At 40.3% G+C, this 25,772-nt stretch overlaps 2 protein-coding genes across 8 annotated transcripts in view; one reads left to right on the forward strand and one right to left on the reverse strand.

Moving 5' to 3' along the window:
• The window catches only part of LOC104920035 (roundabout homolog 2), a 73,451-nt gene extending 60,089 nt beyond the window's left edge, over positions 1–13,362 (forward strand). For both annotated transcript variants that reach the window (XM_019259656.2, XM_019259658.2), the window contains 13 exons: positions 1,170–1,294; positions 1,383–1,554; positions 2,648–2,824; positions 3,990–4,016; positions 4,129–4,168; positions 5,722–5,849; positions 6,504–6,776; positions 7,638–7,800; positions 8,285–8,542; positions 9,285–9,487; positions 11,536–11,697; positions 11,828–12,082; positions 12,522–13,362. In XM_019259656.2, coding sequence (XP_019115201.2) covers positions 1,170–1,294; positions 1,383–1,554; positions 2,648–2,824; positions 3,990–4,016; positions 4,129–4,168; positions 5,722–5,849; positions 6,504–6,776; positions 7,638–7,800; positions 8,285–8,542; positions 9,285–9,487; positions 11,536–11,697; positions 11,828–12,082; positions 12,522–12,523 — 1,985 coding nt within the window. In that variant the 3' untranslated portion in view covers positions 12,524–13,362. The remainder of the gene's footprint in view (positions 1–1,169; positions 1,295–1,382; positions 1,555–2,647; positions 2,825–3,989; positions 4,017–4,128; positions 4,169–5,721; positions 5,850–6,503; positions 6,777–7,637; positions 7,801–8,284; positions 8,543–9,284; positions 9,488–11,535; positions 11,698–11,827; positions 12,083–12,521) is intronic.
• A 10,359-nt stretch (positions 13,363–23,721) lies between these two features.
• LOC104920036 (roundabout homolog 1) overlaps positions 23,722–25,772 on the reverse strand; it is an 82,135-nt gene continuing 80,084 nt past the window's right edge. For 5 of the 6 annotated variants that reach the window (XM_027273892.1, XM_027273891.1, XM_027273890.1 and 2 more), the window contains 4 exons: positions 24,469–24,609; positions 24,147–24,368; positions 23,913–24,067; positions 23,722–23,819 (listed from right to left, as the gene is read on the reverse strand). In XM_027273892.1, coding sequence (XP_027129693.1) covers positions 23,805–23,819; positions 23,913–24,067; positions 24,147–24,368; positions 24,469–24,609 — 533 coding nt within the window. In that variant the 3' untranslated portion in view covers positions 23,722–23,804. The remainder of the gene's footprint in view (positions 23,820–23,912; positions 24,068–24,146; positions 24,369–24,468; positions 24,610–25,772) is intronic. The other variant, XM_027273894.1, reaches the window with a different exon arrangement.

Below are 25,772 nucleotides of genomic sequence, written 5' to 3' on the forward strand. Positions count from 1 at the left end.
CTTTCCAGATGTCAAAAGACTGGCCGAGGTCAGTCTCTTGACTAAAACAGACGGTCATTCGGACTCCTGCTTTATTGCTCTGATCTACCAATACAAGCACTGCTAGCTGTTCCCTCATTGAGAGACTGTGCACATATACACAACCAATCCAATCTGGAGAATTAAAGTCACAGTAGCCATGTTGCTCTCTGGCCAGGTGGCTAACAAGACAGTCCAGTCATGACCACCTGCTTTGGCTTCTGTGCAATTCTGTGGCATTCACTGCCTTGTTTAATTTACACAGCAGATAGCATTATTTTTTTGTAGCTCCTAAATTGGGTTCAGAGTAGTTATTTCCTTCACTCAGTCAGAACATAATGATAGTTTTCATGTGAATCACAAGAAGCCGAGCCCAGAGCAGTTTATATAGTCGGTTCAGTAAGAGATGATGATTTGCTCAGTTTCATATATGCAGCGTTTGCCTCCTGCTGCCTGCAGTCTCTTTAAACCGCCGATCTGTCCATGCAGGTTATCGGACCGGTTTGGTTCATTTAAAATGACCCAGTGAAGAGGAACTGTGAAGCACAGCGCCACATTGCTGTGGACAAACCAATCTCCGAATCCTCATTACAGGACATGGACCCTGGCTGTTCTCATTTAGATAAAATATGCAAAATTGAGTACAGCTACTTTGGATGCATTGGCCTTAATGGTTGTAATCCATTATGGAAGTGATGTTAGCTATTCGGCCATTTTTTTCCTGGCAGAGGGAATTCCACTCATATCTAAACTTGCTGGTCTGCTTGGAATGAGTATCATTTCCGCAATTAGTAAAGCACAATTTGGATCTCAGATGCTTTATGTGTATAACTTATGATGCCAATACTATAATAGAATCTTAAACTCAGTATAATGGAAAAGAATGGTGTATTCTTTTTTTTTTGCTTCCCAGTTATACAAAAGAAATTCTACCATTAAGATATGAAATTGAGATGAAGTGCTGTGGTAGCCATCTGCTGTGCTGGCTTAGAAAATACCTTGTTGTGTGGCTTGCTTTATGAATATGAATTGGGGGTAGTGGGTGAGACAAATCCTTCTTTGACATGATAAAGAAAACAGGAGATACAAAAAAATATATGCTAAATCATTTTATTCTTTTGTTTCTTGAATGTTTTTCACCCTCCAACCAGCACCTGGTGCCCCTCCGCAGCAAGTGACAGTGCTGACAGTAGGAAGCCACAACAGCACGTCCATCAGCGTGTCATGGGACCCACCTCCAACCGACCAACAGAACGGCATCATCCAGGAGTACAAGGTAGGATCAAACTCTACACCTGAATATTTTAGTAATGTAACGTGCAACCTTACAATAAATTCTCTCTTGGCTTGTCTGTCTTTGTCAGATCTGGTGTTTGGCCAACGAAACGCGCTTTCATGTCAATAAGTCTGTGGACGCAACCATCCGTTCAGTGGTGGTTGGGGGGCTTCAGGCTGGAGTGCAGTACCGTGTGGAGGTGGCTGCAGGAACTAGTGCAGGGGTGGGGGTCAAGAGCAAACCCCAGCTCATCATTTTGGGTAATCCACTCACACGCACAAACCTAGAGTCAAATGAAACGACCTCATAACGGGAGACCTGCGTCTCCATCACAGATTGGGGGTCTGGAAAAATGATTTATCAATTTATTGCACTTGAAGAAAGAAGATTGCGCTTTACAACGCAGACGTCTACTGAGAAATCAATAGCCTTTCATTAAGTGTAGTGTCTGGTAACACTGTGCCAAGTACTGTTAGCCATATCAATAATCCTCTTCAATATGTGGGCAGCTGGCGCTAACAAAGTAGACAGTGTTTTTGTAGGAGCTTATCAGACTATCACATCTTATCAAATAGCTAAAGGATGCCCAGAGTATATAAGCCCAGAATCAATATCGGCGCCCAAGCCAGATGCTCTTCATCTGTGACTTTTGACTGATATATAATAACACCCATAACGCGCAGGGAAAGGGAAACACAGGCCTGTGGACCAAAGCTTAATGATGGAAGGGGGGTGGGAGGGGGTTTCCTGCTGGAGACTGTGAATCTAATTTCACAGCACAGTAGCCGCAACAGAAAATCAAACTCTGTCAGAGCTGCTCTGTCAATCTCGTGTCTTGCAGCTCAAGTTGATAAGTGCACTGCTGAATTGATTTATTCTGCCTACATATTGGATGCACTGATGCTGATTTTTGTTGTTTTTTTGTTTTTTTCTTACCACAGTTGCCCACTTATTTTTTTGGCTATTCCTGTGGTCCAAGTGGCTTGATGTTTGATATATACTTGGTCCTTTTCTTTTAAAGTGCATCATTTTACCAAACAAATTTTTGCCTATTCCGTTTTTTTTTTCTCTTTAATTTGAGTTTTCTTGTGAGTTAACCAAAAAATAAACCCTTACACACAATTATACAAACACAACTGGTAATTGCTTTATTTGTTTTTCATTCGCTTGGTCACCTTCTGTCAGAAATGTATTAATTTTCTGTATTTGATGGTTTTTTGCCTTTATTTCATTTTTATCCCGCATGATTTTCTTAGCAACTATTGAAATATAATCATTTGTCCATTTACGTGTAGTTGTGGGTATTCTACCATTTATTTGTCTGTTTCATGTTTGTGTGTGCGGTGCCCCCAGGTGCAGAACTGAGGGACATAATGACGGGATCGGAGGGCAACAATAGCATCTCAGACGTAGTGAAGCAGCCGGCCTTCATCGCTGGTTTGGGGGGGGCCTGCTGGATAGTCCTCATGGGCTTCAGTGCCTGGCTGTACTGGAGGAGAAAAAAGAGGAAGGGACTCAGCAACTATGCAGGTAAAAAAAATCAATTTACATGGTTCTGCATCAACACGGAATCTCAAAGCATACTGGGTCTCTCTCCAATGAAAACTGATGTCATCACAGATGCGACTCCATTTAAGCCGGCTAAAATGCAGAACAAAGGAAATATATTCAGGACAGATGGAAATAGGCCCTATTGACTTTAATTCACTGTGCACTGATGTGCATCAACTGTGCTGAGTTCCATCAGCACTGCACCTCAAAACTCTAATACATTCACCCAAGATAAGTAATTTAACATCCCCTTCCATTATCAGACCATGGCTGGTGTTGTTTGCACATTAACAGGAGGCGCGTCTAGGTTTACGTATGAAATATTCTTATCCCTCTGTGAGTCAAGCATATAGCTGTGTTCCATTATCATAATGTGTATTGCAGCTTTCATTGCAGTGTGTTGGGTGAGAGAGTGCTGTGATTTCCTAATTCAATAGGGATTTACATGATTGAGTGCTGCTTGTCTGATCCCTTCTCTCAAAACAAATTGAGGAGTTTAATTCCAAAACAGCACATTTCCATTTGAGAAAAAAAAAAAATCTAGAAAATATTTTACAGTTCAAGTTAAGGCATGACATATTCTATAATTTCTTTTTAAATGTTGAATATGTTTAAACCAGCTTCAATGATCTTCGAGTAAGTACTTAAATCCAGAATTAATTGCTTTTTTTTCTGTTTTTAGATATTAATAAACATCTTGTTCCCATCTCTCTTTTCTGAGACAGCCTCCATGTTCCAGTTTGTATTTTGGAAAAAATAATTAAATATAAAATGATGCAGACACCCCAGGGCAAAAGGGGTCAAATGTGTCACCTTCAACTTTATCCCTCGGGGCAATCAGTGTAATTCAGAAAATGCTGGAATGCAGAGGTTAGATGCATTACCACCCCGACTTTCATTAAAATGTGAGCCCAGCTGACATTCCACCGGTGATAAATGAACAGGCCAAGCAAATATGACAAAGGACTTGATCCATATGTCCTGATTTCATGAATGTTGTGTTTGTTTCGTTTTTATTTTAGTATGTATGAGTCAAGAGACAATCAGGAAAACTTTAACTTTGTTAATTGTAAAAAAAATGGTTATTATAAAGTGTTACCACTCGATCTATCTTTGAACACTCTCCCTGTCTTTTGAATTACAGTTCAGTCCTTCACCTTTACACGTGCAGGTATGTCTATTTGTGTGCATTACATATTGAAATGTTACAGTGATGTTACGTTCTGCGGTAAATACTTTCATTTGAATGCTTTTTTCTCCGTCCTCTCTCTTTTCTCTACAAGTTACATTCCAAAGAGACCGAGGCCTGATCCGAAACGGAAGGTGAGAATTTAAATAAGCTTATAAAAAAAAACCAAGAAACCTTACAGTAGAGCTTCCCCACTGACGTTTGACACACGAGTGCCATGCAATGTAACGTGCCATGTGCCTCCTCGATGGCAAGAGCCTTTTTGTATTGCCTGTAATGAAGAGTTTCATGATGATGAATGCAATTTGCATACATGTTCCAAAAACCCCCCCTCCCCTTTGCTCATATCAGTGTATGATTTGCACTGATGTACACTTGATGAAATCATTAATCACTCCTTTGAAGGGAGTGCTACCAATTAATGCAGGTGAGCCGCTGTTTTTTGTTCGCTGGCTCTCGCTCGGTTCATCTGGGGTTGTTGGCAGAACGAGAGGTCGTGGGAGGAGGGGGGAGAGGTGATGAATGTGCTGTTTGAAAAAGCTTGGCGTACAGTACGCCGCGCAGTGAGGATGGAACAACAAAGTGTTGGACCTTGAGACTCCACTTGGCCCAAAGTGCAGCCTACCTTTGTAAGGGTGCTCGAACGGCGAGTGAAAGAGGCCAAATTTGCTTCGTGGAAAATGAAAGAATAATGATCCCCTTCTTTTTCTTCATTCCCTTCTTTTTGTTTTAGTCACACCTAAGCAAGCCGATAAGCCCAGAGCTAGAGCGAATGATCCGAAAAAAATTGACTAAAACATAAACATTTTCTTGCCTTAACCCGTTTGTGCGCATGACTGTGCTTCTTCCATTTGTATACTCACATGTGTGCAAATGTGCTGGTGTCGGGGTGTGTTTCTCAGTCAATATATGTAAATAGATGTGTGTATATTAAAAAAAGAAACTATTAATTGTTTGAACACCTTTGAGCCATCGCCAAGTCAGCTGTGAACAATTCCCTTGACACTCAGTGAATCAGGCTCAGTGGAAACTGCACTCTCTCGCTGCACATTAGGTAAACATATGCCAAGAGGAAGCATGAGGCATGCGGATGTTGTGCCATTTTTACAGAAGCCGATACGATGTAGTTGTAAATTGTCTTTGTTTCTCCCTGAATCGCTGCCCACAACTTTCCTACCTTGAAGTCAAAGCCCTGTATTCATGACCGTTGTATTTCACTAAGACAAAACGACACGGTAGCTTTTCCTTACCCACCTAATGGGCTTTTGCTGTCTCTGTTGCTATGGAGACAGTGCACCAGTGTAGCCGATCTGCCAGAGGCTGTCCATGATTCTCAATTTAAAATGTAAATTTCTGTTGTGCTAAGGCTCTAAAGTGGATTTAGTGTGTATTTAGGCCTGCCTTGTATCTCCGGGGAGAGTTAGGGGTGGTGGAGTTAAGGGGAGGCAGAAGTCTGATTTATAGACTTGCCATTTTATGTCTCTCTATTGTTTATTGTCGCCTGTGCGCTGGGTTGCTCCACAGGCGAGAATATGCTGAATGAGTTTTCACATCAATTTGTTGTTGATGCAGCAGGAAGAAAATGAGCACTACTGTTACGGTGCATGCTGGATATTTAACTATGTCAACGGGTTCTCTGTCTTACCCCTTCGCCTCTTTTTGTCTCTCTACAAACAACCACTCACAGCCGTCCAGGGCTGTTGAAAGCCGGTGACCCAGGCCTCCCCTGGTTGGCTGACTCCTGGCCCTCCACGAGCCTCCCAGCTAACGGAGGCTTAGGGAGTCCGAAGGGGGGTAGCAACTTTGGCCGAGGAGGTAAGAAACATAAAACAGGCTCGGGTGATGGAAAATACAGTTTTAGCGACGCCTGGTTGGACAGTTTTGATGCTCATCCATTGGGAAGCCCGGTGACAGATCATCTCACATAAGCATGCACACATTAACAAACGCACACACACACAAATTAAGTCTGCCTTTGAGGGCTGGATTTTACAAATATGATGTGACAAGCCTGATATTTGGCTCAACTTTGTGGTGTTTGCATATACTTTTTTCATGCCGTGCTATTGTGGGTTTTTCCAGTTTGTAAGAGATTGATAGTTCAAGCGTGTGTGTTTGTATTGTGTATTTGTGTGTTTGCATGTTCTCTCATCCCATTGGAACCCTGGTGAGCTGCAGGCTTTATGTGTGCAAGACAGTAGAGCTGAAGGTTAGCACTGTTTGAATATCCCTCTTGTGAACACTCCACCGGGCTCCCACAGCGTGTTGCATGTTAATTATGGTTGTAGATAATCACTTTCTTTTATATCAAGTCCGTTTGAGACCTGTATTTAACTAATACAGAGTGCCAGAGCAGCAGGGAGTGTTAATGACCTTAAAGATCGTTAACTTCATGTCAACTTATCTCTCCATGATCCCTTTTCCCCTTTCCCACCTCATTCTCCTCACCCTCCCTCTCTTTTGTCTCAGATGTTTTACCATCCGCGGCGGTGGACAAGACGGGTACCATGCTGTCTGATGGTGCCATCTACAGCAGTATTGACTTCATGGGGAAGGCAGGCTACAGTAGCCCGGCACGAGGCAGCCAGCCCACCCCCTATGCCACCACTCAGATACTCCAGTCCAACAGCTTCCACGAGCTGGCTGTAGACAGGCCAGATCCCCGCTGGAAGGCTTCTCTCCAAGCCCAGCAGGAAATAGCAAACCTGGGCTACTCGCTCACTGACAGACGCCCTGGCAGTGGTACGAGCCATGATGAAAATAGAGTTCAATTCTCTTTTTGATTTGTGTTTTTTTTGTGTGATATTTGCACACTTGTGTATGTGTCTGGGGTCTCTTTGGATTTCAGCAGTGCTTGAATGCCCGGCGAATGAAACATTGCCATAAAATGACAGTTAGGTTTTTTTTCTTAGAAAATTACCACAAGGGAGTTGGTAAACTAAACCAGGGAAAGGGCAAAATGAAAAGGAGGGAATTTATTTACATATTCACTGAAAATAGACCCTTAGGATAATGCTCTTAATTACTCTTCTGTCTTCATCACAATTCTACCCTGAGAGCTTATCTAGCCCAGAAATGTCACACAATCATGACGCATTTCTTTGGGTTAACTTGATTAGTGATGGCAGAAAAACCCTCAGTCTTCCAAGTTATTTAGGTATTTAGTTCATACATTTACTGTAGTAAAGACACAGAGGCCTTTCCGTCTGTGTGTTTGTATCCTTGTACAATAGACTATGTGCTAGAGCTACTGTAAATGTCAGGCTTACCAGAGATAAAGTAGTGCAAGTGAGGAAGCTGTACGGAAGTAACTTAAAGTGGTCCGCCGTAGGTTTTGGTGCCTCTTTAGGAAATGTCAACATTTAGAAAAAGTCCTAATGCGCTGTCAGCACACAAAAAGAAGAAATAATGAACACTGGGTGTGGAGACAGGTTTGAAAAAGTTCAGATAGCAAAGACAGATAGGGGATTGCTTTCAAGGCAGTGCTGTGTGTGTGTGTGTGTGAATTCAGTGTACAACACTGTTTTTGTGTTGAGTGTACAGTTTTTTTTTTTTGTATTGTGTAGAGAAGACTAAACTTCCTCCCTCTTTACCTACCCCCAGGTGCAAAGGTTGGAAAGAAAAAGAAGGTGAAGGGTGGAACAAAGGCCTCTAAATCAAATGGGACATCTTGGGCTAACATGCCCCTTCCTCCACCACCCATGCACCCTCTCCCTGGTACCGAGGTTGACCTTGACCGCTACCCTCAGGAAAGCCACGGAGGAGGGTAAGATACGTTCATATCTCATCAATCTCGGGCACGGGAACAGATGCACACAAACACGGAAAAACTCACGTCGACAGAAGAAACACATGCAAACACAGAGGTCACAGTATCCTGCACCTGTGCCCAGAGTGTGTGTGTGTGTTGTTTTCTTTTTCAGCAGATAACTATTGTCTACTGCCTGTTTATTTTCCAATAGAGAAATGAACAATAGGTCCAGTGTGTAAGATTTAGGGTGATCTATTGGCAACATATGGCAGAAATGGGACAGTAAGACTTGATTTGAAAGGGTCAGGGATGTAAGACATGACACCATCATAACCCTGACATAACACCTGTCATGAACATGTAGGAGACTTACTTAAATTGTAAGTGGCGATAATATTTTTCTGTTGTTCAATCTGTTATTCAACACAAATATGCAATCAGCTGTTCACCAAAGTCAACCATGATAATTTATGCCGAAAACATTTCGTCCCTGTGCCAGATATGACAGCAACAGTTGGGCCCCACCAATGTCTGTCCAGACCTACCGCCACCAGAATCTAGACAACGAGGTAGAGGAGGAGAGAGGCCCCACTCCACCCCTGAGAGGAAGATCCTCCTCGCCGGCAGCAGCTTCCTTCAGCCAGCCCTCGTCTTCCTCTCTCAGTTCTACCCACCATGAGGAAATGCAATCCATTTTGCAGGCCCACTTGGATGAGCTGACCAGAGCTTACCAATATGAGGTGGCCAAGCAGGCATGGTAAGAAATCTTTTAAAGCTCCAGCGTTCTTTCTATGATTTAATGTCTTTCCTGGTGACATTAAGAATGTTTGAATGCTTTATGTATGCATGCATTTTTGTTCAAATACGTTCGCTTTGTAAAGTAGGAGAGATACCTGTAATTTTATTCATTCCATTCTGATGATAGTTTGGGTTTTGCATATCAATAGCCAATGTTTGAGCGCCTTATAATGTTAGTATTTACATGTGTCAGCCTGAACCTGCGGTCTATGTTTCTCGTGAGCGATAAAAACAGCTCTCCATTGATTACACCTTTGATGGAGCATTGGAAAACTTGACAAGTCAGTGGTGACACGTGTTGGAGGGTAATGACTGGGTTTAGTCTAACATGCTGTTCTGACATCAGTAAATAGAGTTGGTAATTATGCATGCATCTCTTCTATGGCGGGATGTGAGCCATCATGGAGGACAGCTGTGGGGGAGATAACAGGCATGTTGGTGACAGCCCTGCCCATCCAGATATCCTTTATCCAGTCCAATTACAACTCCATTGTGTTAGCACAACACACACCAGTACTGAGGAAAGTAATCAGTGAAATCACTGCAGGCATTCACAGTCTCTGCATCGCTACCTTTTTGAATACGCTCTGATTCTCCATCCTAAAAAAACTTGTTTTGCAGTATTTTCCCTGCTCTATTGCTTTTTTTTTTTTACGTGTATTTTGTTCATTAATAGACACTATTTCCCCACATTTAATTAGGCACATGAAGAGCAGTCCAAACGTGTCCAACACCACCATCCCTCCGATGGACTTCATGTCCAGTACACTGGGCTCTGATTTGGGAGCCACTCTGCTTTCTGAAGAAGATGAAGAGGAGGACGAAAGATATGCTGTGGTATCGAAGAATTTGTGCGGCTTTGAATACACTCCTGGGCACAGCGCGGACAACCTTGAGTGCTCAGGTATGTTTTGCATGTGGTCAAACTAATTTGACTGAAGTCTTTCTTCTTTTAAATGAATAGACCACTAGTTCAATGAGAGTAAAAAGTCAGGCCCGCAGCTAACTGTAAAAGCATCCCGGCATGTATGCTTTTAAATATCACCAACAGAACATAATCATTATTATTAAGCATAATGCTCAAGTGAAATATCTTACTGTTTTTAGCCATAACTTGATTTGATTCTTACATTTAAGAACATAGATTTCTAACTAAGGATGTGTTTAAATCTTTACTACATCACAGATTATTAGGATTTGGACTTATTTATTGATTCCTGTGCACCTTAAATGGATTGTTTTATCTTTTCCTTTATCATTAACATGGAACATACATTCGGAACGTATGACTAAAGATAAAGGTGTGAGAAAGAAACAAAATGAAAATCTATCTGTGGACAGATCAGATCAAAATTGCAGACGCATTGCTTTTTTTTTTTGCCCCCCTGCATGTAGCTGAAGAGCCTACAGCCACTCAGCTCAGTACCCTTGGGAATTTTGTTCATATTGAATGACTTTGCAGATGATGATGAACTCCCATGACAATGTTCAGTGCCTGCGCAGGACAAAATGTGTTCTCCGTGTAGCTTTAAATGCACAGAAGGTTAAATGTGAGTGTGTGGAGGTCAGGGTCGATACATGTGTGTCCAAACAGCAATGTTGGCTTTTTTTTTTTTTTTTAATCCTGACTTTAATCTTTCAATCCAATCCAATCGTTTTTGTCGCTCTGCACAGATATAAATGATGTAGAAATATATATATGGCATTGAATGTTCTAAAATGCAATCTTTGAACATTTTTGCACAATCGTCCAATATCAATGTCGTGTCTGCCAGTAGGGTTTAGGCCACTGAGGCAGAACACACAGTCTGTTTTTCTGCTTCAGTCTGTTTTTCTGCCTTTCGGCTGGTTGAACTATCACCTATGGACATACTTCATAGAACAAAGACTATGGCACACAATAGCCATTTAATCACACACACACACAAGCCCCACGTGCTCGTCTTGTGGTTTTCTTTCAGGACACAGGATAACACAGTAGGTCAAAAACAAATTTATGTAGCCAGCAGGGACAGTGATTGACACTCAAAGGTAGCGTGGAAACAATAATTACGGTAAAGTAAAACAGCTTGATAGACTCTAAAAAGTCTAAAACATGGGTATCCTTTTGTTCACCGTAAGTATTCTCTATTCATCTAATATTTAGACAGTCTCTGTCAAAAGAGATATTCGCACAGTCTGTTAAAAGCTATTTGAAGCCATTCTTGCACAGACATCAAAACAGTAACATAGAATATTTTTTTAAAAACGTTGCTGTAATGAAAAGTCACATGTCTAACGTTTAAGATTTGATGCATTTATAAATAGGGTTCTGTCTGCAAGCATTTCTTTAGACAGACACTTGAAGGCTTCTCCCACGGGGAGAACAGAAAGTGTACCATTTTTAGACTTCATTGTTTGATAGGTTAAGAGATTGACTCGTGCATTGGGAATATGTGTTTTCAATACTTTTCATAATGCCTTCCCGGGGCAAAACACAGGTCAGTGTGACTAAAAATGTTCACAATTAGCAATGCAAACATGTTATCATCTCATGGTTTAGCTGTCGTGTATGAGAAGTCCATGCAGGGAGACTGGGAAGATATCTTCACCGAAGCAAATCATGAACAAAGACAGTGTGGTGGCAGTATTTCCACAGGGGCTTCCATGTTGCAGTTGTGGCTTAATGGTTGAAGTTGTACCTTTGTTCTATATTTCCACGATGTCTGGTTTAAATTAAACATTCAAACACTGCTCTGGCATGCCCTGACTTCATACAACCGGTCGCTTATACCACTGCAACAAAGAGGCCTTCTCGTTTAAGTAAATTACGTAAAATAAAGTACTAAATATGAAGTTATTGTCCTTTTCTACAAATATCCACACTTATTTGTGTGAGCCAAATACATGTACAGGCATGCTTAGCGATATATTTATCTTCATGAACTCTCTCTCTGTCTTTGCTCATTGTAGGTAAAAGCTCACAGCAGTGTCACTCAGACAGCTCTGGCACAGCAGACCATGGTGCACAGGGCACACATAGCCTTGGCCACAAGAGGGCACCAATGACCGGCCTCAAACCACAGGCAGACAAGGTCGGGACCCTGCCGAGACGAAGGGACACCAACACAGACGGTAAGTCTTTACACTCTCAGACACTGTTTATCAGAGCACTCCTCCGTTACAGTAAACTCACAGAGGAGTCCCTCTATCACGTCGCATCCTTTTGCCAAATACCCTCATCTACTATCCACTCATCCAACAGCCCACACACCGGTCATGAAGTCCCTGCACAGTGTGGGTTCCCGCATGCACAGCTCGTGGGCAGCTGCAGCCTCGGACCCCTCTGAGGAGTGCATGGTGACTGTGTCAACGCTGGAGCGGCAGCATATGGCTTCCTGGAGCGGCACATCAACATCCAACAGGGCCACCCTGAGCAGGGGATCCCACAAGAGACCTGGCACAGATCCCTCCCACAACGGGCATCCTCCCACAAACAGCACAGAGAAAAGGGAACACTGTAAGTGTCAGTCCTCATGAGGACACATCTGTGGGCACACATTACACATAATGGATGTTATCCAATGCAAGCAGGTGTTACCTATATCTGCGGGGAGAAATAATATGCAGGTTTTTACTGAAAACTGCTTTGCAATTTTAGTTATCCATTCTGCAATTATAAATTATGAAAGTAAATAAAGTATGAGAGGGTATAATAAACCAAAACCACCAGACTTTGCAGGGTAGAATCTCTTCTGTCAGAGTCACTCAATTGTCGATGCTCCACCACTTTCAATACGTGGTAAAGTTTTATAGCTCGTTTCCAAACTGAGACGCATTCTGGGAATGTGAAATGAAGATGTAGATATTGAGAATGAAGTATTCAGTGTCAACTCGATTTTACATCGTTGTTTCTTTTTTCTTTTTTTTTTTGGTGTGTCTACCCGCCTCTCTTTCAGAGTCTTTGTGTAACATCATTCCCTGCAGTTGCTGCCTGTCCCAGGACACCTTGTTTGTAAAGCGCTATGAGATTTCTCTCTCCGCGAGTGACACACAGAATGACGTTTCGGAAGACGGAGAGAGGAGAGACAGGGCGAAGACAAAGAAGCAAGAGTGCGAGATAAAAATGCGGAACTGTAAATGTCATGTACAGACACAGACACCAGTCTCACAGTGTTTTATTTTCATCCCCCTCTTCAAAAGAGTAACGGTATGTTCTATATGTCTGCTTCTATTTCCTGTCACATGCTGTACAAAGATTCACGCGGTGGAAATGAAGAAAAATCACGACAAAATGACTAATTAAAATGAAAAAGGACTTGCATAATTTGTAAATATATTTTTTAATGTTTTTTTTTCCTCTCTTTCTTTTGCTTTGCTATGCAAGCCAAACCCAATGTTGTCTCTTTTGTGATTTATTACTGTGAATCTTTTTTTTTTTTTTTCATCAATGCTCAAACTGTTAGCTTATTTTGATGAAGCTACTGTATTGTTGTACTTTGCACAGAGCGTTTTGGTAAAAATAAGCACAAACTCATTGTCAGCTGAGCTGAGGAGGAGAATCAATAATGGCAAAGAGGGACGTCTATGTTAAACAGAACCTAAACAGAAGATATATACTTGGCTGTGCTGTAATTGTTTTGAGAAATACTCATATACTGAGAGTTACACAGATAAAACACAGTTAATTACTTGCAAATGATATGCCAATATAACAAACTGTGTTTCATACTACTTGCTGGGAATCCTATTATGCATTATACTAACAATGGTTCTCAGTGAATGGTTACCAGAACATTTTTTTTAAAGGTAACAAAGCAACACATCAATTGTGACATCCAAAGCGAATACATAGGAAAATAGGTATGTGTCACTTCTCTGCCATTCCCAAAAAGAGTATGTTAATAAATTAAAAAAAAATCTATATATTTGTTTTGGTAATTCTTTTCCAAATACATACAGTGACATAATGACAGTGCAATATTGAAAGGGCAATATGACAGCAAAGGGAAATGTCAGTGGAAGCCACAGGCCAAAATATCCTGATGTCACCTGAAGACTAATAAGAGTTTAACCACATTATATATGATGTTCAACATCAAAGAATTCTACTAGATTTGTTCTTATGTATTTCACTGTTGAATAGTTATGGATCGACACTTTCACCGTAGAAAGATGTACAGACTAGAACGACTGCCAAATTTAAAGATCTTTTTGGAAACCTTTTTTTCCAGTTTAAAAAAAAAAATGCAGCCGATTAGCATTTTCTGCCAATGAGATTCACGATGCCATGTCTTTACACATGTTTGGGTGGTTTTTGTTCTGATCATTGTTCTGGTAATGGCTCTCCCTTTTTTGACGAATCTTTTAAAATGCCAGATTGGTTTGCCCTCAGGAATACACAGCCACATAAAGTAGGGCCGTTTTTTTTTCAATCCTTTGATGCGAAATAAAATGTGTATGTGAAAATGAACCACAATGCCTATGAGTCTGACACACTGTTTGCATTGCACACACACCAAAGTCCATGTTGGAATTTTGAAATACCTGTTGTCTTATCAGACCGGTTTAGAACATCTCATGTTGTTTTCAATTTCAGGGCTCTACTTCTTTAAATCACATTTTCACTTTTCTGATTATACGAAATTGTCTTTAGAAACATATATACACTAATACAATACTTTTTTTCATTGCATAGTTATTGCCGCCTGTGTCAGTTATCTTCCTTTTACTCAGATAAATCATTCTTAGAAGTATTAAAAAGCCAACAGGTATATGTGGTTTTATACATTTTAAAGGGCTCGCAAAGTTAAATGATGGATTATTTTGCTGAGTCGTTCTGACTTTATTGATCCAACGCAATTCTATTCAAAGACAGTTTATGGAAAAAGGCAGACAAAACATCAACACGGCGTACTGACAGCACGCTGCAAATGTTATTTAATAGAGCGATGTTTTGAACAGAGAGCTTCATCGAGCATTGTCAAATAACCATCACCGAGCAAAACAAGGCAAAAAATAATGCATCATCACTCAGGTGGCTGTCGTCTACATGATTAGAGACCGTCCGACTCTGTGGAAAGAACATTTAGAAAAATACCATACAAGAACATATTAATTTGAACAAAACAGACTATATATAGACAAAATAGTGTGTAGAAGATAATGAAAGATAATGTAAGGGCTTAAACCGCTTAAAACAAAAGCAAGTGCATACTAGTAATGGAACAGGGTTTGTTTTGACACCAGCAACAGGGAAATCAACACACCAATAAGAGTGGCGATACATCAACGGAAATGAACTCCTGGGAGAAACAATCAAACCATACTCGAATATGACATACTCGATATTAAACTCTGCAAAAGCAGAGACAGGTGTGTTCATTTCATATATTGCCACTTACAAAGAAATGCATAAGATCAATATGTTTGTGTATGTTTTTTTTTTTCTTTTCCATAGGGAGTCCCCTCTATAGGGAGTCAGCTCTCCTCTGATTGGTCAAGCCTGAAAGCAGATTGACTCTCAATCATGTAGATCACAACCACCTGAGTGATGAATGTTTTTGAGTCTATATATTGCTTGTTCTGCTTCCTGGTGATTATTTGACAGTTCCTGATGCAGATCTCTGTTAGTTTAATTTGCCGGGAGCTGTCAGTAGACAGTGTTGATCTGATCTTTTGCCTTCAGTTTGTTTTTTGATCCAGCACCTGTAGATATATATATATATTTTTGTGTGTGTTTCCTTACAATCTATTTGCTAAAATCAATTAAACAATCCATAAGGTTGAAAAAAACCTCAATTCTCTTAACCATAGCTTGAGCCAGGAGAGACTAAAAGTCATTATGTTATCTCTGGACCACATGACAGCTCCCAGTAGCAAAGATCTGGACAATCGTGGGGAGGATGGCTTCATGTGAAAGTGCAATAGGTGCTATGCACTGTGTGGGACACTCTGTCAATATTTGTATCTTAAGACAGATCAACAGGGATTAGGATTGTCTGTAGATATTGTACAGACATGGGGCTCCGTGTGCAGTCCACCATTTAAGCTTTAAATCCAACTGGTTGGATTGCCAGAAATGCTACGGGGAAAGAAGATTTGATATTGTGTAGTCAATTCTATACTCGCTTGGACACAATCTGGCTGCCCTGACCACCAGACCCCATCCCACAACACAATCGCACCACCAAGTCTTGATTCAGCTACTCCTAATTTAACCAGCGTCTAGCACAATGTGAATTTAATGGAAGAACAGAGATACATAGCTGAGCCCAATTACAAGGCTCCACTTCACCTGCATTCACAGGGTTATAGCTCCATCTTTTAAGGTGTAGCAGAATATACTGGATTTTAAATGGTGTGGTCACTTTGTGTGGTATTGTGGTTTTTGTTGGATAAAAAAATGGGGAGTGTGTGTCCTTTATGGGGAAGCACTAGTGGAAAATTATGACCACAAAGCATAGAGGAGCTCTTTTTTTTATTTAAAAGAAAACAATTTCAATTTTAGTGGCTATATTTCATTGTTTGCAAGCTTCTTTAAACTGGAGGACCTAAGGTGAGCTGGATCAGGAGCAGGAGAGCTGCTCTTTAGCTGACCCTAACATTATAAACTCCCTGTATGTGAAGATGAGACAGTTTCATCTTTTTAAGCAGGTGTTTTTATTATATTTCATACTCCTGACAGTGGGTAGATGGAATAACAATAGTTGACTTATTTTCAGCAGAGTGGAAAAGATGACACATTGAGAAAATCTCATAATTCACCCAAAAGAAATTGCGAATACCCACTTCAAATTCAGTGTTTCTCATCATCGTGCAGGTGCATTCGCCACCTCAAACTAGCCAGATGAAGATATTGAAATGAAAGTCATTTGAATAGAATCAGTCAGCGTTCTCTGCGAGAGTGGCTTTCTGATTGAGGATGCAGAGGAGAAAAAAAAAGGACTCTTTGAGTAAACCACCCTCTATCTGGGTGAACTTGAAATAAATAAGCAATGACAGACTGCAGTTCACATGTACAAAATCAGACAATCCAGACAGTAGTCATATTTATTCAAGATGTAACAAAATGCAAAAAAAAAATATAAGTATATTTACATACAGGATATTCGTTTTGAACGTGCCACAATCTGACTCTGAGGAGCCAATTTTAGATATAAAAGAATTTCAGAATCATATATTTTCAAAGGAAATGTCGACGGTGTGATTACAGAGCTTGCAAAGCTCCACTGTGTATTTTGAAACACGACCAACATTATGAATTGCAAAGCAGGTTGTTATATCTCACAATGTGAGGCTCAGGCAAGAGACCTTATTCTAGCTTTTTAATGCCGCACATAACAGCCAGATTTTATGTTGAGTATACATTAGGCTATATAAACTGTTGAGATTAAAGCAGCATTGCTGCTTTTAAAGGAAATTGGAAAAGGTCCCATTCACTTCTTCTGTTTATATCTCGATTGTGCATAAAATGCATCATTTCATGAAACTGTCCCAACATGTGGTGGACAATCTTTTCAGTATGATTATGTGTAACGTTGCCTCGAAACGCTGATTTGTGACTCATGACATTTGACTAATTGCAGCATTGGACCAGCATGGTGGTTAATATGCACCCCACCTGAGACCGCTGGTCCCACTTTGTGGCTCAGCTACCCCGAGGCTAAGCTAAAGGCCAGTGGTCTCTTGGCCTTTAGCTCCCACAGTGACCAATTTATTTTCATCTTGTTCATGGTACTTACTTTTTTTATGTTTGCCACTTCACATTGTGCCCCTTAACCCAAAGCAGCCAAGTCTCTCCTGGAGGTCTCTGATAGAGGGAATTTGGGTAAATACAAAAAAAAAGTATAGTATGAGATAGTCTCCAGGTCTCAGCAGAGACTAGCTCTACTGTTTAATCCTAGAACCAAGACCTAGCTCTCGCTGCTTGCTGGAGGCTCCCCTGGAGAGTGGAGTGATGTGCTTGTAGTTTAGCCTTTCTAGTAAGGACAGCCTGTCTCACACTATTGCCCAAATAGTTTGCAACACTTGCAATTGGTCTGCTGAGGTCGTCATGGGAATCTCATTGAGCCAGGGTAAGATCTCTGAAGACAATCAGAAAATAGTCTGAATTAACAGCAAATGCATTCGCTATCTTCCTGCTATGTTACAAAATGTCTCAAATTTAAGGTATAATTAATCTGAGAGAACAACACAACTGTGCAGGATTTGTTGACATCTGGCTTGCAGACTGCAACTAACTGAATACCCCATGGAGAAGTGCACAAAAAAACATAAAAGGCTCTATCTCAAGCCACTGGTTCAGTTTGTGCATACTGGGCTGTTGTAGGAAATTTGCATTACAACATGGCGGACCCTGTGGAAGAGAACCTGCAACGTCTGTAGATCTGAAAGCCTTGTTTTAAAATAACAAAAAAACAGGTTTTATTATCAGATGATTATACAAAAATATGAAAACCTACTTAAGAATTCAATTATATTCAATTCTGCCATATTCCATAAATCTGACACACTGAAATTAAAAAAGGTGATTTGTTTATTGTCACTTGTCTTCACTAGAGACTTTAGTTTCTCTGTCCTCACTTTACTAAGGAGGAAATTTAACAACTTTTGTGAGAAAACCATCACACCTAAATTGTTATTCAATGCAGACCATTTTCATGTCCGCAGGAGCACTTTAAAAAGTGTTTACCGGAGAATATTGCGACTAGTAAAACTACCCTCCTGCTTTTACCTTCAAAATGCAACCACTTTCTGTAAATCTTAAAACGTTTTGTCAAGCTCTCTCATTTTGTGGCATAATATACTTTTTTTTTTTTTCATTTCACTATTTTGTTAGAGCCCGATCTGCTCATTGTGCTTAAAAAAAAATCACCTCAAAATCTTCATAAGCACTCCCCCTGTCACGAAATAAGACCGCGGCATCGACCCTCTCTGCCTTGATTGCGGCTTTTGACAACATTCCCCTCTCATCTGTTGCAGTAAGTCCTCTCTTGGCATCATAGGACACACACTCCCCTGGTTCACAGTCAACTTTTTTTTCTTTTTTTTTATAGCAACAGACAGTGATATATCTCCATAAACAAATTCAAATTTATCACTGCTGGATCGAGCTCCACCTCACCACCAGATTCATTATCTCTGACACCTCCTAATTCCTCACCAACTGCCTCCTTTAAGAGAAAGTAATCTTCCTCAAACACAACTGCAATAAATTTGAAATCATAAATTTCCACTCATTACTCATGCCCCCCCCCACCCCCTCTGCTCATAGCGTCTCACTCAACGCTGGTGTCACCTCATCTCCGAGTCCTCAACCTTGACGCCCTCCTTGCCTCTAAGGATGTCAATGTCACGGGAAAACATTGCCTCTCAGAGAGGCTGAGAAATGCTGCCTATCTCTGACACCACCTGTTTACTTCACAGCTGTGAAGCTAATCAATGTCTTCATCACCCCCAGACTTCTTTCCCGTGCAACAGTGCCTGCTGCACATCCCCAATAAACCTCATTATGTTGAAAATCCTATTACCTGAATGATTACATGTACCAGTTCAAGAGGCCAAAGTGTGCTGATTCTTACAAACCTGATAACTTTGACAACAAATAGAGATTCTTTTTTTTTTTTTGGATTTCTGTTAAGATTCAACGTTTGGTGTGCGAGAATGTGAGGACACTGAACACCTACATGGCATATGGCGCAAGCTGGTAGGTCAGAGGAGACGTTTTTATTCACACTTCAGCACTCATCCATACGTCTCTCTACAGATCTGTCCCCTTATAGAGAGTTGTTCAGGGTTGACAGACATCAGTTTCACTTTTTCTGTCAGCCTCGCTCGCAATTTCGCCACATTTGCCCTAGCTGTCATGGCCGGCTCTTTGTCAACAGATTGCAGAGAATCTGCTGGATAAACGCAGCGAAATTGAAAATGAAACTTGGCAGCACACATAAGCATGCACAAGCGCACACATTCACACACAGTGTCGTAAAAAGCCAAAGGCAAACACTTGTGAGTAACCCTACTGTAGACAGTTGTCCTTGAAAGGAGAAGAAAGAGGGTAAAAAAAATAAAAATGGATGGGGCTGAAGGCAGCCATTCAAGGGGCTGAGAAATAGTTTTCCAGCGAAGAAAATAGCACACAACTGAATCTCACAAATTCATTTTAGTTGCAATCAGTTTATTGGAATAATTCATGAAGAAGCTGATTGCATGATTGACTCAGTAAACATGAGATAAAAACATTAAATATTGCATATTAAAGTTTCAATTTATGCCAGTGCACATTCCACTTTTCAACGTTTTTAATCCTCACCTCAGAGGCAATACTGAAGATGCGTTTTGTCATAAATAGAGGATTTTATAGCAATCATGGGTCAGTGATATTGATTGGGGTGGACGTAACCTTCCACACCGAGTTAAAAATCGCCCACCATTTAGTCACGACAATCACATTACTCAAGCTTGAAGTGATAATTGGAAGAAAAAAACAAGGTAGATCACACTGTTGTAGCTGTTGACGGGGACAAAGGAGGTCACACAGGCTCTCACAGGTTTTATTGATAGTCGTCTTTGTGCCTTTGAAATATGTAAAGTGACGATATTCATACAGTAAATCCAGCCAATATTTATGTTTATCAAATGTAATGTGTCAGAAATTACTTTTGACACTGAAGACACATTCCATTTTATAGTTTGTTCATCTGAGTGGCTCATTGTGTGTTCACTATGTATAATAGTGCTACTGTATAATATATATTATACATTACACAAAATGGCATTGCTCAATATATTGGTTTTCAAATTCATTCGTGGATCTTGTAGTTTCTTGAGTTCTCTTGTTTGTTGTGTTGCACAAGATCAATTTTTATTTTTTTATTTTTTTGTAACTGTCACAAAGCAAGTGGGTGAGATCAGTTGACAGAGTGAACACACTCTAACTACAAGGTACACAGGCTACTGTTGTGTGCAGTGACTTGAGTGATGTGGGCTGTTGTGGTCAGTGAGTCTACAGGAGGGCTTATGAAATAAACTGATCTGCTGTTGGTGATTCAGTGACCCTCCTCATTATATTTCGTTCTGTTCATTTATTTGGAGTTATGATTCTATTCAATATTTAGTCTCCCTTTGCTTCTGTTTTTGGTCTCCACCAACATAGACATTTATATGTCTATATCCACCAACTCCCGAGGAAACTATCTGGCTCTTTTTTAGCTGTTGTTGGGTGTTTGGAGTGAGTTTTTGACAGCAGTGAAATTTAATAACTAAAACAGTTAAGTTGCAGCCCAGACAACCAAAACAATGAGCTAAAATATGCTAAAAGGCTTGGTAGAGATAGGGAACTGCTCAGTCAGTTGATAATTCTCTATGGATGTCTTTACTACAAGCAACCCTTGCCCATGCAGGTAGTCGTGTGATCCATTGGGAGCTTGAGGGTTCTGCGCAGTATCTTAGCTGTTCCTATGACTGCACACTTCTGGACAGCAACCTCAGGTGTTGTACCTGTTGTACCACTCCTACAGTTTCTGGGTCACAGCTCCCAGTGCTCCGATTACCACTGGCACCACTGTTGCTTTTACTCCCCACATCTTCTCTAACTCCTCTTTCAGCCCTTGGTATTTCTCGATCTTCTCGTGTTACTTCTTCCTGATATTCCTGTCTCTCGTCTATCACCACAGCCTTCTTCTGTTGTTTGTCCACCACCACGATGTCCGGTTGGTTAGCCATCACCAGCTTGACGGTCTGGATTTAGAAGTCCCACGGTATCTTGGCTTGGTCATTCTCAACCACCTTTAGGAGGTGTCTTCCATTTTGATCTTGGGCCCATATTCCAAATTGAAAGCAGTAAAGCTAGACGCTAGAGAGATGGCGTGTCATGTCTAATCTGAAGGTCTCAATTTAAGGACAAAGTTAACGTCTTTGTTAGTCACAGTCACATTTGCATGAAATCAGAGGGAACCACACTGAGGTAAAACAATCTGAAATTAAGGACCACAAAGGTCACACTACTTACTCACCTCACTTATCACTGTTGAGTGGAGTTTGTTCAGGGTCAACTCTGTTAATAAATCATAATGACTTCTGTATAATTATAAATCACTGCAATTATTTGTGGATGATGCAACCTTTTACTGTGTGAGTTGAAACTGGCACTCTCGCTCACTCTCACACACACACACTTGGAACGTGTCTGGGTGTGTGTGTAAAGGACTTTCTTTCTTTCAACAGCTGCTCTGTTGATGAAGGTTCATAAGTGAGGTTAATTAAACAGCATGTCTCGTCACATCCTCACAGTTTTCGGTACTTCTCATTCAGAATTGGATGGGTTTACCTGTGGGACGACCTGAAAGACATTTAGCAAAACCTGGTGACAGCTGGAAACCAGGAACTGAACTAAAAAAACAACATGAATGAACAAATATTCTTGAAGACGTTTCAATTGCAGATCATTTCAATCCATAATATTCACAAGAACAGCCAGCCTTTGGGAATACTGAGATTTAAATGTAACTAGCTTTTTTTGTGTGTGTGTGTGGTCTAAATCACTGAGGATTACTTAAAAGAATCTTTTCCTTCTGCTTCACAAAGAGTGCAGTTTTTCAAATCCCATTCTATGTCCCGGATACTTTTTATTTACCAAATCCAGTCGTTCAAGAGAGAATTAGATTTGACATTATTTTCGTGGAATTTTCAAAGCTTTGCATGTGCTGTGTGTCATTTACTTAAAACTTTTCAAGGTCTTGAAGAAAAAAAAATGCTTTGACTTATCTTGGTTTTCAATGACAGTTATTGTTTCTGTATTTTTTGTTTTAATAGGACCAGGGAACATAATGCTTATCATACTTTTTTCTTCATGCAGCTTTGAGCTAATAGTTTCTGGTTATCTGTGGACATAAATCAGTGTTTCTCTGACATGCAACATAGACTTGGGTTAAAAGAACGAGTTAAAAGAAATTATATGTTGTTGTTGCTTAAGGAACAGCAATATTTATTCAAACAGAGTAGTTAAAGTGACATATTAGATCCATATATAACTTACAGAATAGGGCTGGACAATATGACCAAAATCTATAGCGCAATTTAACTTTAGAACTATAAATAAACAATATATATTTTCTTAAAACACGAGTGCCTTTCTTGTACTGGCTCCTGATCCAGTTTAACTGTGGGCAGATCAGCTGGCTGAGCTGCTTAGATGGTTGTTTTAGCTCTCCTCTGTTTACTTTTATTCATTTAAAATTGTTGTATGAGTGAATGTAGGTCTGTAAGGATCCATAATCAGTAATTCAACGTGTATTGTCCAGCCTTACTCCAGAAGTTATGGCCAAGGTTGAGGGAGCACAGGACTAAATGAAATGGACTCAGTGTAGAAAACAATAAATGGAACCAGTCCATGGCCGGGTTTTTCATCATCCCAAATGCAGGACAAAGCAGTCAAGATGTTGAGTAAAACATCCTACAGGTGAATCTGCATGCAATTCTCTCAGTACACACAACAGATAGTTCAAATCTGAATGAAAGCAGCTCAAATGTACGCAACCGAATGCACAATCACAATCAACAATCATTTTCTCAGCCTGAAGTGAACGGACGAAATGATTAACAAGACTCCAAAGACTGATTTTTCCTCCAGACTGAAATTCATATAATAATGACTTATTAATAAAATTAAGTGATTGTGCTTTTATAACCAAAGTAGAACAAAAAATACAAAGACAAGATGTACATCACTTATAAAACATTAACACTGTTATATAAAATTTGAATTTGAAGCACTTCTGTGGCAGTAAACAATTTCAAGAATTTACAAGATGGCTGGTAATGACTGAGTAACAATTACAGTAAAATAACAAGACAACTGACGAGCAAAGATCATGTATGGACCGCATCAAGCAGTCGTCATGGACAATATTTGTGTAGACACTCACAACCGCCATCGAATGTGCATTCATCTTACTTTGCTAAGCGAACCAGCGGTTCAGGCTCTTGGAAGCTGGTCACCCCCCCCCCAAAAAAAAAAAAAAGCAAACGATAAACAGTGCGTCCAATTGAAGTCCACAGACTTAAACATGAGAGCACTTCTTCTTTTTTTTTTCCAACACCTAATGAGAAATTTGAAGTAGAAAACAATAGCATGTATTGTGCAGTCTTTTTTTTTTCTTTTTTTTTCTCCATATCGTAAAGGTCATAGTCCTTCGTCTTGAAGCAACTGTAGGAAATTCCTTTTGTGCTTGCATTGCTTCTTAGCTTTTCAGGGACTGTGGAAACAAAATAGTGTCATGTTTCATCATTCACACTTAATATACTTAAATTGGCATAGATAATAAGTCAAATACATTCTTCTGAATTACCTCTTCCACCTGTCCTGTAGGTGCCATTTGTCCTCTTTGTTTGGTCCTTGAGTCTCCACACGACATAAAGCTGGATGAATTAGTACCATCAGGCTCCCTCTGAGCTTGACCTGATGGGAAAGAGGGACGACTGTACAGTAAGATGTCCCCAAATTCTGAAGGAAAGACAAACACAGTTGGTTAGTCACCCGATTGCTTCTTTAAAAGTGTGAAATATAACCCGCCCAGTAGTACCTGAGTGCTGTCGGCTTTTGCTGCTTCCTTTTCCTCCTTGTGAAGTCTTGTGCTTGTCCTGGCTCTCTCTCTGCTCGCATGCACCTTCCTTGACCCTGTGAGTCCCGGTGCTGCCTCGTCGACCCCGGGCCTCCCCAGAGCCCATCCGAGGGAGCGTGGCCCCCCTCACTTTATAGTCACCATGGGACATCTGGCTGGGGAAACTCAGAGGCATGCAAGAGTCTGTGAACACAGTAGAGCACAGAGATCCAAATGTTAGTTTCATTCAGAGATTTTAAAAAAAGGAGTAAATGTCTAATCTCAGTCTTAATTCAGTCTTTACCATCATTAAAGACATCTTTGGGTTGGTAGCCCTGCTGACCAGACTGGTTCTGTTTATGCCTCCTGGGCCTTTTATGTGTTATTGCAGGACTCATGTTACTGTCTGTGGACATGGGGCTGCTTGGTCGCTGGTGCCGCCGACCTGTCAGAAGTGTTAAAAAAACAGCCATTGGAATTATTTCTGAGTCTTATTAAATTAAAGTTTTCAAGGCCTTTGATATTGTGTTTAGCCTTCTGTAACTCAACTCATTATAAAGCTGCTACGCTGAAAGATTCATGTTTGTGCTTTTAGAAATAATATTTCTGATATATCATGTTTTGCCTTAATTAAAACTGGAACACTGAAGATCTGAGAAATATGAGCTGAGATATCAAACGCAGTGATAAAGCTCTGTAAATGTCATGGATGAAAAACACGTTGCTGAAAAACACAAAAGAAAACATTAATGATGTGCCACTGCATCAACAAACGAGCAATTTGGCATACTGTTCCCTCAATATATTGTACAGATATTTTATTTAAAAAGTCATGTTATACATATTTTTTATGATTTACTTCTTACAATTTTGTCAATTTACTATTCATGTTCTTTCCACTTACTATATTTATTATTATGGACCAAGACACAGAGGCAAATGTGTGAAAATCTATTCTGCAATAAAAGATGAAAGAAACAGAATACTGTATTTTACAAGCATGCTTGCAGCTTGGCGAGGCTATACTCAGGCACAGAGGTGCTTAGAGGTAAATACTAACGTGCTCACAGTACGGTTGCAGTAGCAGTAGTGATGATGGCACGAGATGGAAAGTCAGGGAATCGAGTCATTAATCATTTTATTAGAATCCATCATGTGGAAGCATTAGTATCAGTACCAATACCAGATTTCATAACCATCGGTCTGATAACCTAATGGTGCTGCTACAGAAAAAAGTCAAGAGATCACCCGAGACATTATGATACAATGTCTGGAGACTATGAATGTCTGTATAAAATTTTATGCTAGTCCAACTGGCAGCTATTCTACTGAATAAAATATTATATGAAATACCTCATTATGATTTATCCTCTTGAATGCCTGCATTGAATTCTAAAGAATCCAGTAATTGTCAAGACAATTGTGGCTTTCAGCCTCTGGGGACCATGAATGTAGGTACACAATTTCATGGCAATCCATCTAATAGAGTAGTCTTGATATTTTGACTGAATAACAGTCCAACACTGGAACCCTTAGAGCTCTGGCACTGTTGTAGCTAATGCGTATGAACACATAATAAAACCCTCTCTTCCCCAGAAGCCGTCTCAC

Source organism: Larimichthys crocea, chromosome XXII (genome assembly GCF_000972845.2).
Source record: "Larimichthys crocea isolate SSNF chromosome XXII, L_crocea_2.0, whole genome shotgun sequence".
Lineage (NCBI taxonomy): Eukaryota > Metazoa > Chordata > Actinopteri > Sciaenidae > Larimichthys > Larimichthys crocea.